The 13,943-nt window shown below is 50.0% G+C and overlaps 1 protein-coding gene across 5 annotated transcripts in view; it reads right to left on the reverse strand.

Moving 5' to 3' along the window:
* Positions 1-5,108: 5,108 nt before the first annotated feature.
* Positions 5,109-13,943, reverse strand: part of LOC101915276 (uncharacterized) — a 58,736-nt gene continuing 49,901 nt past the window's right edge. For 3 of the 5 annotated variants that reach the window (XM_027788563.2, XM_005238755.4, XM_013300297.3), the window contains one exon: positions 5,109-7,567. In XM_027788563.2, the coding sequence (XP_027644364.1) occupies positions 7,439-7,567 (129 nt within the window). In that variant the 3' untranslated portion in view covers positions 5,109-7,438. Of the gene's footprint in view, positions 7,568-9,738; positions 9,826-13,943 lie in introns of all 5 variants that reach the window. The other 2 variants (XM_027788562.2, XM_027788561.2) reach the window with 1 other exon arrangement.

Here is a 13,943-nt window from a genome sequence, read left to right on the forward strand (position 1 = left end):
CTGTGGCGGCTCTGTGCTGAGGACCTCACAAAGGCTTTCAGCATTCAAGAGCTGTATACGGTCGAGGTTTTGCCCTGATGTATTTGGCTTGGTCACACTGTCACAGCCAGGTCTGCTGAGCAGCCTTCCATTGGGCACGGCGCGCCAGTGTGCTCCAAGCCTGCTCTACGCTGAGGCCAGATGCCGGCTAGCTTGCCTTGGAGTGTCTGCAGGACATGCCAGGGTGTGGAGAGCAGAGCTCCCAGGGGACCCTTCAGCAGAAAGCAACTTTCCTCCCATTGCAGATGGTAACCACTTTCCTTGTCAAAGGGGCTTTGTTGTCTCCCTTCGTCTCCCCGCTTGGCACCCCACTCTCATGGCACTTTCACTTCCTGCACTCATCTGACTTCGGAGCTACTATGCTGTGAACGTTTCAGAAAGGAACATGCAATCAATGCTGGCCAACCCACTAACAGACTGAGCTATTATTACAGTAGGAACTGATGTGAGCAGCCACAAAAAGGAAAACAGATTTTTGGGCTCCTCATATGTCCGGAGCTATCTGCACATCCTGTCCTGGGTTAACTGAAAACATGTGGTCAAGTCCTGCCAAGCTGGCACGCAGCTACAGCCAGAGCTAGCTCTCAAAGCATCTACATCTTTTATTTCCGCACCCCTTTTCTTGAATAAGCCCACTAAAATCCAGCTCAGGAAATGGTGAGATACCAACGTGCTTAAACGTTCTCCTCATCACTGATGGTACCCCTTCCGCAGAGCCTTGCTGCTACAGCTGCATCCTCTTTGCCTGGCTCGCTCCCATGTGAGGGTTAGCAATTGCTGGAGGACACTTGTCCTAACATGTTCCTACACCTCAAAAGTACAGTACATATATAAAGTATATTACATATATATACATCACAAGCCTGAAACAGTGCTCAAACCAAACTTACTTTGCCCCTGCGACACCTGGACACTGGCCTGTCACCCAGGACAGACCTGACCCGCTTAGGAAGCCTGAGCCCGAGCTATGCCCTGGCGACCAGCACATAACAACTATGTTCAGGCTGAGCCTGGCTGTGGTGAGGGACACGAGGGACGCCAGGCAGCCCCAATGACCAACCTGGGGTCCTCCTAGCAGGGCCCCACCACCCACACGCTCAGGGCAGAGGGGATCTGCAGGATGCCCATTTGCAGCCATGCAGATAAACCAGTGAGTGGCCCAGGTTTCAAGCTACTCCCTGATGCCAGCAGCTCAGCATTTGCACCAGCTCATCCCCAACCTCGAGGGGCCAAGTCACCACGGAGGCCTTGTATCATGGAAGAAGTCTTGGAGGAATAAAGGCAGCGGGCACACATGAAAGAAAGCGCTGGCATAGCCAGATGACTGCTGGTGCACGCGCTGGTTTGGAGCCACTAGCCCACCCTGAACCCTGCCAGGAGCGGATTCTGCCACAGAGGAGGGTGAGATGGGACTGGCATGTAGCAACCTACCCCAGAAAATCCTCCTGCCTCACCACCTTCCTCAGCCAGAGGTGGCATTTGTGCGTGTAGTGTTTCCTGTGGAGTATTTTTCTTTTTTTCTTTTTTTTTTTTTCTCCTTTCTTTTCAGGTCTGGAGCCATGCAAATATCAAGCAGCCACAACGTGCTATGGCACAGGGTTCCCCAGTACAACCCTGCACTCTGTACAGATTTGCCTCCAGTTGTTTGCTTTGAACCTGCCACCTGCTACTTGTATTTGATGTCCCTGAAGTTCTTGTCTGAGAAGGAACAGTATACAATCACTCTCTATTTTGTAATGAGGTCACTTTGTTTTGAGTCACTGGTGTCCAGGTGCCTGCTTCTTTTTAATCCAATGGTGAAAGCTCCCAAGTACCTCAAGGACACAGAGCAGGCATTTGTAATTTTTTTTTTTCACTTTTCCTAAACAATACTGACATGACACATTCCAAAAGTTTGCCAGTTGTTACAACAAATGGCTGAGACTGCAGAAACGGCTAAGAAATACTCACCACCGTTGCCCTAGCATATGTAATCTATTTGTACATGCTCTGTGCATCACTATCTGCAGACACCTGCAAACACACGGCCTCATTCATGCTCCTTCCCAGCACAAGCTGTTCTGCCTGTGCCTCACATACACATCCACCAGCATCCATCCTGCCAGGCCCGTGCTTCCTTGCACGTGTGCCTGTTGCCTTTACCTCTCCAAGACTTCCTTACGCTTAAAATAACGCGCCATAAATATCAACACCACAACCATATAAATGCCGCTGTAAATGCACTCTGTGTCTATACGCTTTCATTGTATCAGCACATACCCCATCCAACCTGATCCACACCCTTGAATGCATTCTTCCACCCCACGCCTTGCCACAACATGCTATACAGCTTCAGGAAACGCAAAGGAAAGCCGTAAGTTGTTTGAAAGAGACGATCTGTCCGGCTGGAAATTCTGCTTCTTAGTTGTTTCTGTGCCAAGACGTGTTTTAGTGGCCTCCATCTAGCCTGGGGTGAGAACCCTGGCCCTAGCAGCACTGCTGATCTTGAGCGTTTTCCTAGTCAATCTGGCAGGTAGGCAGACAGGTCAACACTCGGCACGCAGTGGGGAGCGGGGCAGTAGGTGTGTTTTCCAAGCATCATCATGCTTCGTAGCACACAGATGGTGAGTGTGCTGCGTGTGGGCTTTGCATTCAGCCCTGCCAAACACAGCCGCAGGTGGGCACAGGGCACCCTGCTTGTGGGTGACTGTAAGACTACAGAGATTTCTGCACAACTGAAACATACAGAGAAATGTATGATACATATATGTATCGTGTGCATGCATGTATATACATGTGTAAGAAAATATTTGGACAACACGAGAAGAGCCACTCTTGTGCACTGGCTGCAAAGGAACTCACTGTATCAAGGTACACATACAACAACTCTGCCACTGCTGCCAGCTTGGTTCCCCTCTGTTATTTTTATAAGGCCATAGCATTAACCTAATTAATCTACTTTAACTGGAGAACAGTATTAGCCTAAATGGCCCCACTCAAATCACAGAGATGTGGCCAAGCTCTTCAAACAGCCGCCTGTCTCCATTGACCCTTCTGCAGATGGTTAATACAGCTGAGCTCAGCGTGCCCACGCTGCACCTTGGCACAACAGTCCTCCTCTCTTCACAGGGTTTGTTTTCTGCTCTGAAGGGAAACACCTGCACGTCTGTAAGCGAGATTGGCTTCTCAGCTTAGAAGTTACAGGCTCCCCCACTGAGCCACGACCCAAACCTAGTGGGAGGACTAACTCTGGAGGCAGGAGCTTCAGCAAAGCATAGGTCCCGAAGGACCTACACCAAGCTGGCAATGCTCAAAAAGTGCTTGCTCGCACCCCAGCCAGCACCCCTGCCCGCTGCAGCAGCGGAGAAGGTATTTGCACCAAGTGTTTTGGAAGCCACAGAGGTGAGCAGCCCTGCGCTGCTGTATGCCAGCGGCAGCAACGGGGTGCAGTGGCTACAGCAAGGAACAGCCTTCAGAAGACCACAGCTCAGCTCCCATTTCCCTTGTTTCTGCTGATGACTTCCACAGTGGTCTTTGGCAAAACCCCCCATGCCAGCGTCTGGCATCCAAATGAGGCCAATGTCCTCAGGCCCCTTTGCCACCTACCCTGGTAACTACAGCTGAAACGTACCTCGTAAGATCTTTGCGAATACCACTAACCTGCTTGCTTTTAGCTTCAGAGCTGTCGCTGTATCAAGGCTTATCGCTGTGTTTTACCACAAAACCTGCCCTGTTTTGTTGTTAACAGAGAGGCCCAGCTTCCAGGGAGAAATGAGGGGTGGGCACAATTGGACTTAACCCAAACACGTGCTGGGGTCCGGAGTACAGCCCTGCAGGCAGAAGCAGCAGCTCTACACCCCAGCTCCCCCCAGCCAATTTGCTGACTGCACACTGCAAAGCTTTACACCAGCTTTATACCATTCCACCTGCTGTACTCTGGCTTCGGCATGATAGGTGTGTCCGTACCTACAGCCTGGCTGACACAAGTTCAACACATACTCTCTATGCATTTATCTACTTATAAACAAGCTTGGCCTGGCAGAAGCCTACAGATGATCAGGGTTTGTGGAGCCATAGTGGACACCGTGTTTTTGAAAAGCATCTAGGGCCACAAAGGTGGCTGTGCTGAGCAATCGGGCCGTTTTAGAAGAAGCATCACAAATAAAAGCAATTCTGTATAGGAGATGTGAGAGCAAAGGGCTTGCAGGAGCCAGCAAGTCCACCTTACAACCCCTGCAAAATGGGCCAAGGCCAATTAACAATGAGCTGCAGCTGACAGAGGGGAGGATTTCAAGATGACAGACATGGCAGGAAGCCTAGAGGAGATAAGAATTTGGAGGGAAGAGAAGAGGTGGCCTCCTGGGAATGAGTCTAAATAGGACTGCTAAGGGAATTTTAGTTAGTATCTCTCAGGCAGCCTTGGAAAAGGGGATATAGGTAATAGCCTTGTGAGATGCTGGTTGAGATACTGAGCTAGGAGTGCGGAGGAGACAGGAATTAGCTCAGGGAGATAGCAAGGGGTGGTGAATGCACATACAAGTACTTGAGATGGAGTTTTTAGAGAAAGATCCAGGTGAAGGGGTAAGCTAGAGTTTGCTACAAAGCAGCACAAGTGCTCTGGCTGTAAGCAAAAGGACTGCTGAGAATCTTGGGACAGAGATTTAAGACTTGCTGACGCTAAAATTACAAGCTGACAGACCAGCTGTGTGGTCACCCGCCCTTCTCTTTAGTGGGGATGGAGACCTCCAGCCAGGACACATTCAACCCCCAAGCAACAGGCAGGTCACTCAAAAGCCAAAGCACCTTCTTGGGGAGGGAAGCACCGGTGAGGGGCAATATACCATATCAGGGCCAGCCTCAGAGGGAGCAGCTGCTTGGGGAGCTCCTCTTACATGCAAAGAACCTAGCATTCATTTAGATAAGTTCTTGCTAGCTTGTTTTCAAAGAAATTCTCTTGCAGACAGGGCCTGGGATTTGGGAGTGCTTGGGTCTGGCAGTGCTGTGCCATAGCTCACGCTGCTCCATTCCCTCCTCCACCCCTGCCCACAAACACCAGGAAGATGGCAAACACATGAGACTCACCAGCGGTGTGAATATAGCAGCCGTTACACTTTATTTCACTGTTGGGTTGTTTGCTTGTTTGTTTGGTTTTTTTATTATTTTTCCTTCTGATTGAAAAAGAAAAGACAAGAGAAAAGTTACAAAAGTACTAAAAGGCAACGATATCGGCACGACATCCCTGTTGCCTGCTCCCACCCAGGGGAGGGCAGCCTGCCGCACTTGTGGGCTGGCAGAAACACACCTCTGGGGACAAGCACCTCAGCAGCTCTTGGTGAGCAAAGCCTGGGGGTGCAGGGCCACACAGTGCTGCCACCCCAGCCATCTGCATGGGGAACGTGCCTCTTCAGACAGGTACCAGGCTACAGCTGTCCCTTCTGAGCACAGGGATTTGGTCTAAGGGGCAACACTTCCTGTCCTGCACTGGTCATCTTGATCTGGCAGCAGTTAAAAAGCTGAGGTGTGCCATCAAAACAGGATAAGCAGAGTCTCTACAGGGGCAGAAGGAATCGGCAGAGGAATCTGCCTCTGTGGGACAAAGGGACTTCTTGCAGGGAACCACTATGCTCTGCCAGAAGTACTTCACCAGCAAACACAAGCAACCCCTTGGAGGTGGTGCTGGTGCAGAGGGTGGCCCAGCTGTGCCAGTCTGGAGCCAAAAAGCAGGCAGAGCTGGGGCAGCATCAGGACAGATGTCCCCTCACCACCTTGCCCAGCTGCTCTGCCTGCCTGAGAGGGGCAGTTAGGGAGAGAGAAGGGTAGAGGCGGGGGATTCAGATGTTTGGGCTTTCCCCAAGGGTCTCAGTGAAGGGCCCAGAAAGCAAACTGAATGTTGGCTCACTGTGTGGTCCCCTACCGGCAGCCAGACTGACCACTGGTCTCATCCAAAGAGTAGCATCAAAGACCTCCACACAGGAGCAGATTTAAAAACAAAAAATATTTTATATTACTCACAGTTGCTCCTCTTGATCCAGACAAGAAGTAAACCGCTTGCTCCCCCTTGCACTCAGCCAGATACAGGCTCAAGGTGGGGAATGCCTACACAAAGAGGTTACTTTCTCCACCATGTGCAGCAAGGGAAATGCCTTGTTCCTCTGCCTCACAAGAGAGGTGAGAGCTTGTTGTATTAGCTGTTGCCTTATGGCACAAAACACATACGTGCCTCAAGGCCAGATCCCACTCAAACTCCAGTGGCAGCAAGGCCTAGCATGGTCCTAACTGCCTTAGGACTGTCTACGGAAAAACATCCCACAGCTTCCCCCCAAATCCCTTCCTTTTTCTTCTACCAACAGGTGGCCACGAAACAGAGACCTCCTTCCCACTCCATGCTATATCTGGGAATACCTGTTCCACCGACACAAGAAGAGCCTACCTGAATTTAAAAGCCAGCATACCAGGGGAGTGGAAAGTTGGCTGGAGACTTTAGATATGGTTGAGTTTGGCGATACCGGTTACCTTCAGCATCATGTTAGGGCAGAAGGGTACTGGAACAATGCTATGGAGAAGCGCTATATACCCCAGAACACAGCCTCAGCAGAGTGGAGACCCCAAGAGCACGCAGTCACCCTCAAGTTCTTCCCTCTGGTGATGCTGGGAGGACTGATGCTGTGTTTTCTTTGATGGCTGAACACAGACCTTTCATTCTAGAATTCTAATCTAATATCCAATCCACAAGTGGGAGGCTCATGCCTCCCATCTCAATCCCATTTTAGATGGTGTCACTGAGTTGCCAGCAGCCCAGATGGAACACGCAGCCAGATGTGCCAGCTACCCCCTCCCACCTCCCTCTCCTAGGGTCTTCCACTCAAGAGGACTTGAAGCGAATGCAATTATAAGAGTCTCAGAGAGGGATCTTCTTGCTTTGCAGGGCAGCCCTGTACAGACTCTGTTTCCAGTCCCAAGCTCACTTCTAAGTGGGAGAAGGGTCAGGTCTATAGAAAAGTACTGCAGACCCAGGTACTCTTGGGGAACTGACTGGGCTTGGATTCACACACTGATCACTCATCCCTGCTGCCATGCAGGCCATACTAGCCCCTGGACCCCTCAGGGCTATCTTCAACTACCACCATCCCCATGTTTGACATTGCCTTGGTGGCTGCCCTCACACTTTGTGGACCTGACTGGTTTGTTTTGCCCTGAAAGACAAAAATCTCTCCCTTTGCCACTATTCAGATACAACAAAGGTATGAAAACGGGCACTGCTGCAAAGCTGTATGCTTCTTGCTGCCAGAAAGGCTGCATTGCAAAGATGTATCATTGTCCCCTTCTTCTCCCACCCATGCCCTTGGGTATCGCTGCCTCCCCTTCTCCCTGCCAGGCAGGTGGTTGGTTGATAGTTCCTGAGGTTTTTGGAGAAACTCCTTCAGTAGGCACATGACGGTTCTTCCACTGGAGCTATTGGGCTCAGCGGCTTCAAGGTGCTGAGGGAACGGAAGGCAAAGGTGGATGGATCATACACAAAGTGGGGTGGTGGGCGGCCTCCGTTGATGCTCTGTGAGGGAATGAAAAGAGGGACAAAGTCAGCGCTCAGACAAGCTGCAAACAGTGAAGTTCTTGCCTCAAGTGCTTTGTCACATCCCTCTCTGGTACAATCACACCTCCTTGAATGGAGGGTCATGCTTGGACTTGCAGCAAATAGCACTAATATACGTAATGAAGCACTTTGCTCATGTCCTTGCTCCTACCACTCAAAAAAAAGCTTGTGTACCCCCTATCCCTAGGACTGAGGTCCCTGGGATCCACATGACCAGGACCCAAGTGAAAAAGGGTATCCATGATGCACTTAAGAGTCCCAGGATCAGAACAGCATCACTGCCAGAAAGTACCACATGGAAAAGCTAAATTCAGATTCACCTGGCCTTGAAGGAGGATCTACTACACTTCTAGAGCAAGGAGATAAACCAAGTCATCTCTGAAGACTCATTCTTCAGTCTAATTTTTCACCAGTGCTCCAGTAAGGATTTACAAATCACCCTTTCTTAATCTATAAAGTCCCAGACAGACTGAAACTCTCCAGAGTTTTGGCTCCAGACTCCACAGTTCAATGAGGAACGGCTGTGAAATGCTTGGAGGAAAAGATCCCACCTGGAAGTCTTACAGCCTTGGTTTGTACCATGGCCACCAAAGACCACTCTCTCCCCTTTTGCTCCTGGGGTTCAGAGCACGGTCAGCGCAGATAGAGAATAAGGAGGGCAGAAATACCCGTGCACTCCCTGCACTGTGTGACACGACAGAAATGCTTGCTCCCCCCTAGGCTATGCTGGGACTGGTGGATCCCAGAGGGATCATGGTGCCAAAGAAGTGATACCACTGTTAAATAGGAAGTGCTTTCCTTTTACTTCTTGGGAACTTTGTTTCTTTCCTTATGCATGAAGAAACACCAGTGGGGCAGCTGCTTCACAGACACTCTGGCCAGGAGAAGAGGTCTCACTGTGCTATGGGTCTGCAGAGTGTTTAATCATGATCCTGCAGAGCTCATTCCCCACGGATACTTGTGAGCCACTGAGTGTCACAAGCTGGGGAGTTCAGCAGCTCAGAAACTCATGCAAATGCCCCTCACCCTCATCTCATTTCCACGACTGCTGGGAAGGGCTTTACCATTGTTTTCATGGAGGTCAGAAAAAAATCCAGTGAGAGTGGATCTGGCCTTGGCTCTGGTATTATGTGACTCCTTGCTGCCTCTTCTAGGCCTTTCCTAGCCTAGAAAACCGTGGTTTCCCTTGCTCAGCCTGCACTAATGGACTGTTCCTCAAAGAATTAGGCTTTTTTAGAAATAATTACCAACTTTACCACCTCCTTTAAGATAGAGGTTCATTTTGGCACTTCAAGATCAGTTCTTTCGGACAGCTGCAACCACATAACAGCACAACAAAGTGATGTTTTGATACCACCTGCTTCTATCCTGGCTGGGTTTTAACTTGTCATCACAAGACAAGCACGCACAACTTTTCCCAGAAAGCTGCGTAAATGGTCAGGTTTACCCAAACAGTCATATCAAATTAGAGTGTGCCGCAGAAGAGTCTGAGCCAGGTCCTGGGTGCTGCAGTCACTACAGCAGGATCTGAAAGTATCTGCCTCCAGGATCTTGGTCACTGCTTGGCCCCATGAGGCAAGCCTTCGTATCAGAAAGGGCCTCTTTAAAAGCCAATGCGGGCAGCATGTTCCTGCCTAGTTGGTATGTCCTCTGCAAATTAAGATGGGCACTTGAGAATAGAAAAAGCCAACATGGTGCTTGGCATTAGCTGTGCCTGGAGTTTCAGCCAGCAAATCATGCCCTGCTACATCCCCCTGACACCTTGGCCAGCAGCATAAGAAACAAGAGAGGCAGATTTAAGGGCCTTTACTCAATAGCCACCTGCTGTGGGGTTATATATGATGTGTGCTCTGGCAAGCCTCAGAGCTGGAGGGTAACATAGCAACCCGTATTGAAAGCTAAGGGGCAGAATAAATCAGCACATTTGTCCTTCTCCAGAAGAGAGAAGGTCCCCTGCCAGTGCCAGGAGGGAATGGGCACAAAGAACCTGGCAGTCCCCTCCACTTTGAAATGCCAGACAGGATTAGGGAAAGCAGCTGAATCTGTTCATTTCTGGCGGCCGGCAGATGAAGAAGAGGCTGGGAAAAGACGGGTCCAGAGAACAGACAAAAGTCATCCACGAAACTCACCAGGTTTCGAGTGGGAAGGTGTGCTAGGGTTTCTCTCTGGGCCCTCTTCTGGGACCAATGTATGGGATAGAGAGCCTTTCCAGGGCACTGCAAGGGAGGTGGGCACAGAACAAGGGTTGAGGAGAAGGACAGGGACTTAAAGAGATGCAGGAGGATGCAGAGATTCACAGGTGGTCAGGCAGCTGCAAGTAAAGCTCAAACTACACCTAAATCTGCCTCTTCATCATGGTACCTCTCCAGCAGCCCTAAGATGATGGCTGGCTTTCAACAGCACAGCTACCACAACAGCAGGTGAGGGCAGGGTGAGAAGGGCCCTGTGTCCCACCGCAGGTTGTAAGAGGAGAGGCAGGAATGCGACTGCCCTCATTCACGGCAACACCCTGACTGTTCTGCAGTTATTTATAACCCTGAGCAGTAACAGGACTGTCTTGCACCTACCCCATGACTGACATTACAGCACCTCTGCTACGGACCCTGCTGGAGGGAAGAGCGAGCACTGGCACCAAATCACTCCACTCTCTTCTTGGAGAAGAGCGTGTTTTCTTTGGAGCTTGTATCCTGCTCTAGAGATGACAAGGCCTGATTGGCTTAGCCCATGACACCATTTGGGATCACGGTATGTGGTGGTCTGGCTCTGATGAGCAGCACAAGGCAAAGCTCTGTAGATGTATTCCCAGAAAGAAAATGGATAGGGCCAGCTGCCAGAGAGGGGAACACATCCCTCCCACCCCGTCGCTTGGGCCAGCTGCCTCCCTGCAGTCTGGGCAAGTGTCCTAGCCAGCCCGCCCCTCCCCCCTTGGGTGCCCAGCGCCAGCCTGTGATGCCTGGGACATCACTTTGACTACAGAAGGCTGTTAAGAGTTGCTGCTGCTGCAGCAGACCCCAGGGAGCTTGCCATAAAACTGCCTACGGCCCCTGCTGAGCAACCCCAGGCCAGCTCCTGCAGAAGCTCTTTAGAGTGCAAACAGTTCACGTTTGACATTGAAGCCTGGTGCGTTCACTCTAATGGCATTTGGGCAGCCGGGTAACTCACACAAAATGGAGCCTAATATGGGTCCTGCACTAATGGCAATCATTAACCAGAGCCCTCAACTTGTTAAGCAATGTATTTACGCAGCTGGAGAACAGCCTGAGATACAAGCACTCAGCTACTGGCAGGAGGGCACACATGCTTAGATGCATGCTCCATCACATACAGCCATGCTCACCTGGTCTCACATGCCTCAGGTTCTCCCCAGCAGACATGCACTTCCCTGGTCACTTGTCCACATCCTTCTGTGCACACACAGACCTCCTCCTAACTTGGAAATCACAAGGAGAGCCGTCCCTGCTTGTCTGCTCACCTCGTAACTCAAGCCATGCAGGACTTGAACTCCACCAGCATGCAGGGGACAGTCCGAGGGAGCACAGCTCGTCACTTGCTCACAAAACTGCCCGGAGCAGAAGGTAGTTTCAGTATCTACAGATACCCATGCTGCCTCATCACATGCCTCATTTGAGTTAAACGAGCTCCTAAGCGAGCTAGCTTGTGTTACACATGCTTCAAGCAACTATGCGCAGACAGCCTCAGTCACACACACTAGTCAGCATGCACCTGGACTCACACTTCTTTCCTTATGTACACACACCTACAAATATACTCTTGCAAACCCATACTGTAGGCACCAACTGCATTATCACCATTAAATACAGGTGGTAAATAGGCAACCAGGCTTGAGACATACCTGAAGCACATTAACAAAGCAGCACACCTAAAGATGTTACAGATAACGACTGGATGCAGGTGCCTCAAAGAAGAGCAGTGAGATTAGACACCACAGAAGAAATGCAGAATTTCAACCATGTTAGTAGCCCTCAGAAAACAGAGAAAAGGGCAACTGCTCCATAAATCCACCTGTAACACAATTGTACATTTCAGCAAGGAAAAAGTGCCCAAGAAAAACATAAGCAGGTAAAGGATAAATCTACTAATACAAACCCACACGCCTCCTAGAAACCCATCCTTTACCCCTGCGAAGTCTGGGAAAGTATCCCAAATGCAGATTGTGAAATAACAGTTTTGGACTCGTGATTCCAGAGAAGCGTGGTTCTCTTCTTTGGACAAAGCTAAAGTGAGCACAGCTCCAAGCATGCTTTCAGCTGTTGGAATGACAATCCCCACAGGAGGGGGGAAATGAAGTTACCTAACACAACAACATCTTAGAAGGGAGTGGTGTGCTAGGGGTGATACAGAACTAAGCCCTGCTTAATACTCTTTGGTTCTCTTTCATAAGAGCTCTAGTATCCTGGCGGGGTTCAAGATCAGATCAGTTTGTGCACTCTGCCAACCCATCCCCTACTCAGGGCCAATCCAGCACAGGAGTACCTTCTTTCCTACCCTTGGGCCCCGCCGGCTGGGAACCACTGCTGAGCTCCATTTAAAGGACGCTGCCTTCGAGTGGTGGATGCCTCTCAGCGGTGGGTGACTGATCCCTTTGCAGTCTGTAGACTCACTTGTTAAAAGTCCTTTGGGATGAAAGGCACCATGTAATTGCAAGTTGTAAAGGCGCATCCGATTCCCACCACCAGCCTGTGTGGAAAGGAATAAATCCCCAGAAGAGCCTTGGCAAAGACAGATGCCTGCCTGCGATACTGCCTGTTTGTGAGACAGTCGCCTTGCCCAGGAGTCGACGGAGCCAAAGGTAGTACCAATATTCAGGCAGGGCACAGAAAGAATAAAGGCTGTCGGGCTCCACAGTGAAGCATTTACAGGTAAGCTGCTTTTAATTCCACTTTATCCTCCTTCCTCTCACCCCTGCCAAGCGGTTAGAAAAGAAACTGGTGACACTTCAGTGTGTGAAACCATCAGCTGTGAACAAGGGAAGGGGACCCTCGTGTGCTCCTAGCTACAACTGTAATTCCAGACACAGCCCTGACCAAGCCACTTCCCATCCCCTGTGCCTCAGTTTCTCCTGTGCATAATACATACACCACAGTCAGGCAGCCAAGATGAACTAATTAACATCTAGGTGTTGCGACCTTCTGATGAGAGGTAATTTCCTTTCAATTATAGTCTTCCTTCAGGCACTTTTCAAGAAATAGTCGCTGACAAGCAGGACTAGTTCCTCAAGTGGAACAACAACTCATATTTAACTGCTTCTTCATTAACTCCAATAGGGCCTCTGACAATTTACTCCAGTCACAGACCTGGAGCAGCGCAAAGAATTACTTTTCAAAGGCAAATCTCTTCCCTCCTGAAGGTCTCTCCTCCACCCCTAGGTTCATACGCAGTTTAATTTCAGGGGGATAGCTAAGAGATAGGCCATGACAGAACTTCATTTTAAGACTACTCTTCTCCCTTCTCTTCCACAAACAGGAAAGGTCAGCTCCAAACACTCTTTTGACAAGGAAAACAGAACTTTGCAGTTAGCACCATCTTCCTGTGATGTCCACTACCCTCCCCTACAAGACTGGAAGGCCTGTCTTCCTCCACCAACACACAGCTGCCTAATACCTACTTCATTCTATGCGACCACATTGCAAAGAGCAGTTCAAGAGTTTACAAACACATCACTATTCCTCTTAGAAAGGAAAAAAACAGTATCTATCAAACGTTTTCAAACGTATGTGCAGACTTGTCATATGGCAACTACCAGACTTAGAGAGGTGCCACTAGACAGACAACACTCAACTTTTTTGGAAGGTACTTCAAAAAGCCTAGCAGATGCTTGCTGGTCACTTGCCCAAAAGCAGAAATTGGCCAGTTTCAGCTATGGGTCCTTGCTGGCAAGAGTGTGATAAGCCTTTCTTCTCCTCCCTCTTACATGACTTTGAAATGTGTCTCTTAGAAAGCTGACTGCAAGCTTTGATTTTGCCTGCCTGACAATCTGAAGGAAGGAGGTGGCACGATGAAAAGGGACAGATGGGTCATTCAGAGGGGCAGGCTGTCAGTGCTCCCTGGCCAACTTGGGGAACTCACCACTCCAGGGTCCCAGTGAAGATCACGCTCTGAAGGCCACACAAATCTCTTAGGAACAAGTGAATGAAGCCATACCCCCCTACTAGTGAGCTGTGTCCTGTCCCCACTTTCTCTCCTCCCGATATGAAACGGCTGCCTGCAGCAGCTCCTGCACACACCACAGGGTCTGTCCATGCCTGAGCAGGAGAAGGAGCAGGCATGAGGAGCTCCATGCAAGCACAGACACAGGCATGGGACGGTGTGACTC

This window comes from Falco peregrinus, chromosome 11 (assembly GCF_023634155.1).
Source record: "Falco peregrinus isolate bFalPer1 chromosome 11, bFalPer1.pri, whole genome shotgun sequence".
NCBI lineage: Eukaryota > Metazoa > Chordata > Aves > Falconiformes > Falconidae > Falco > Falco peregrinus.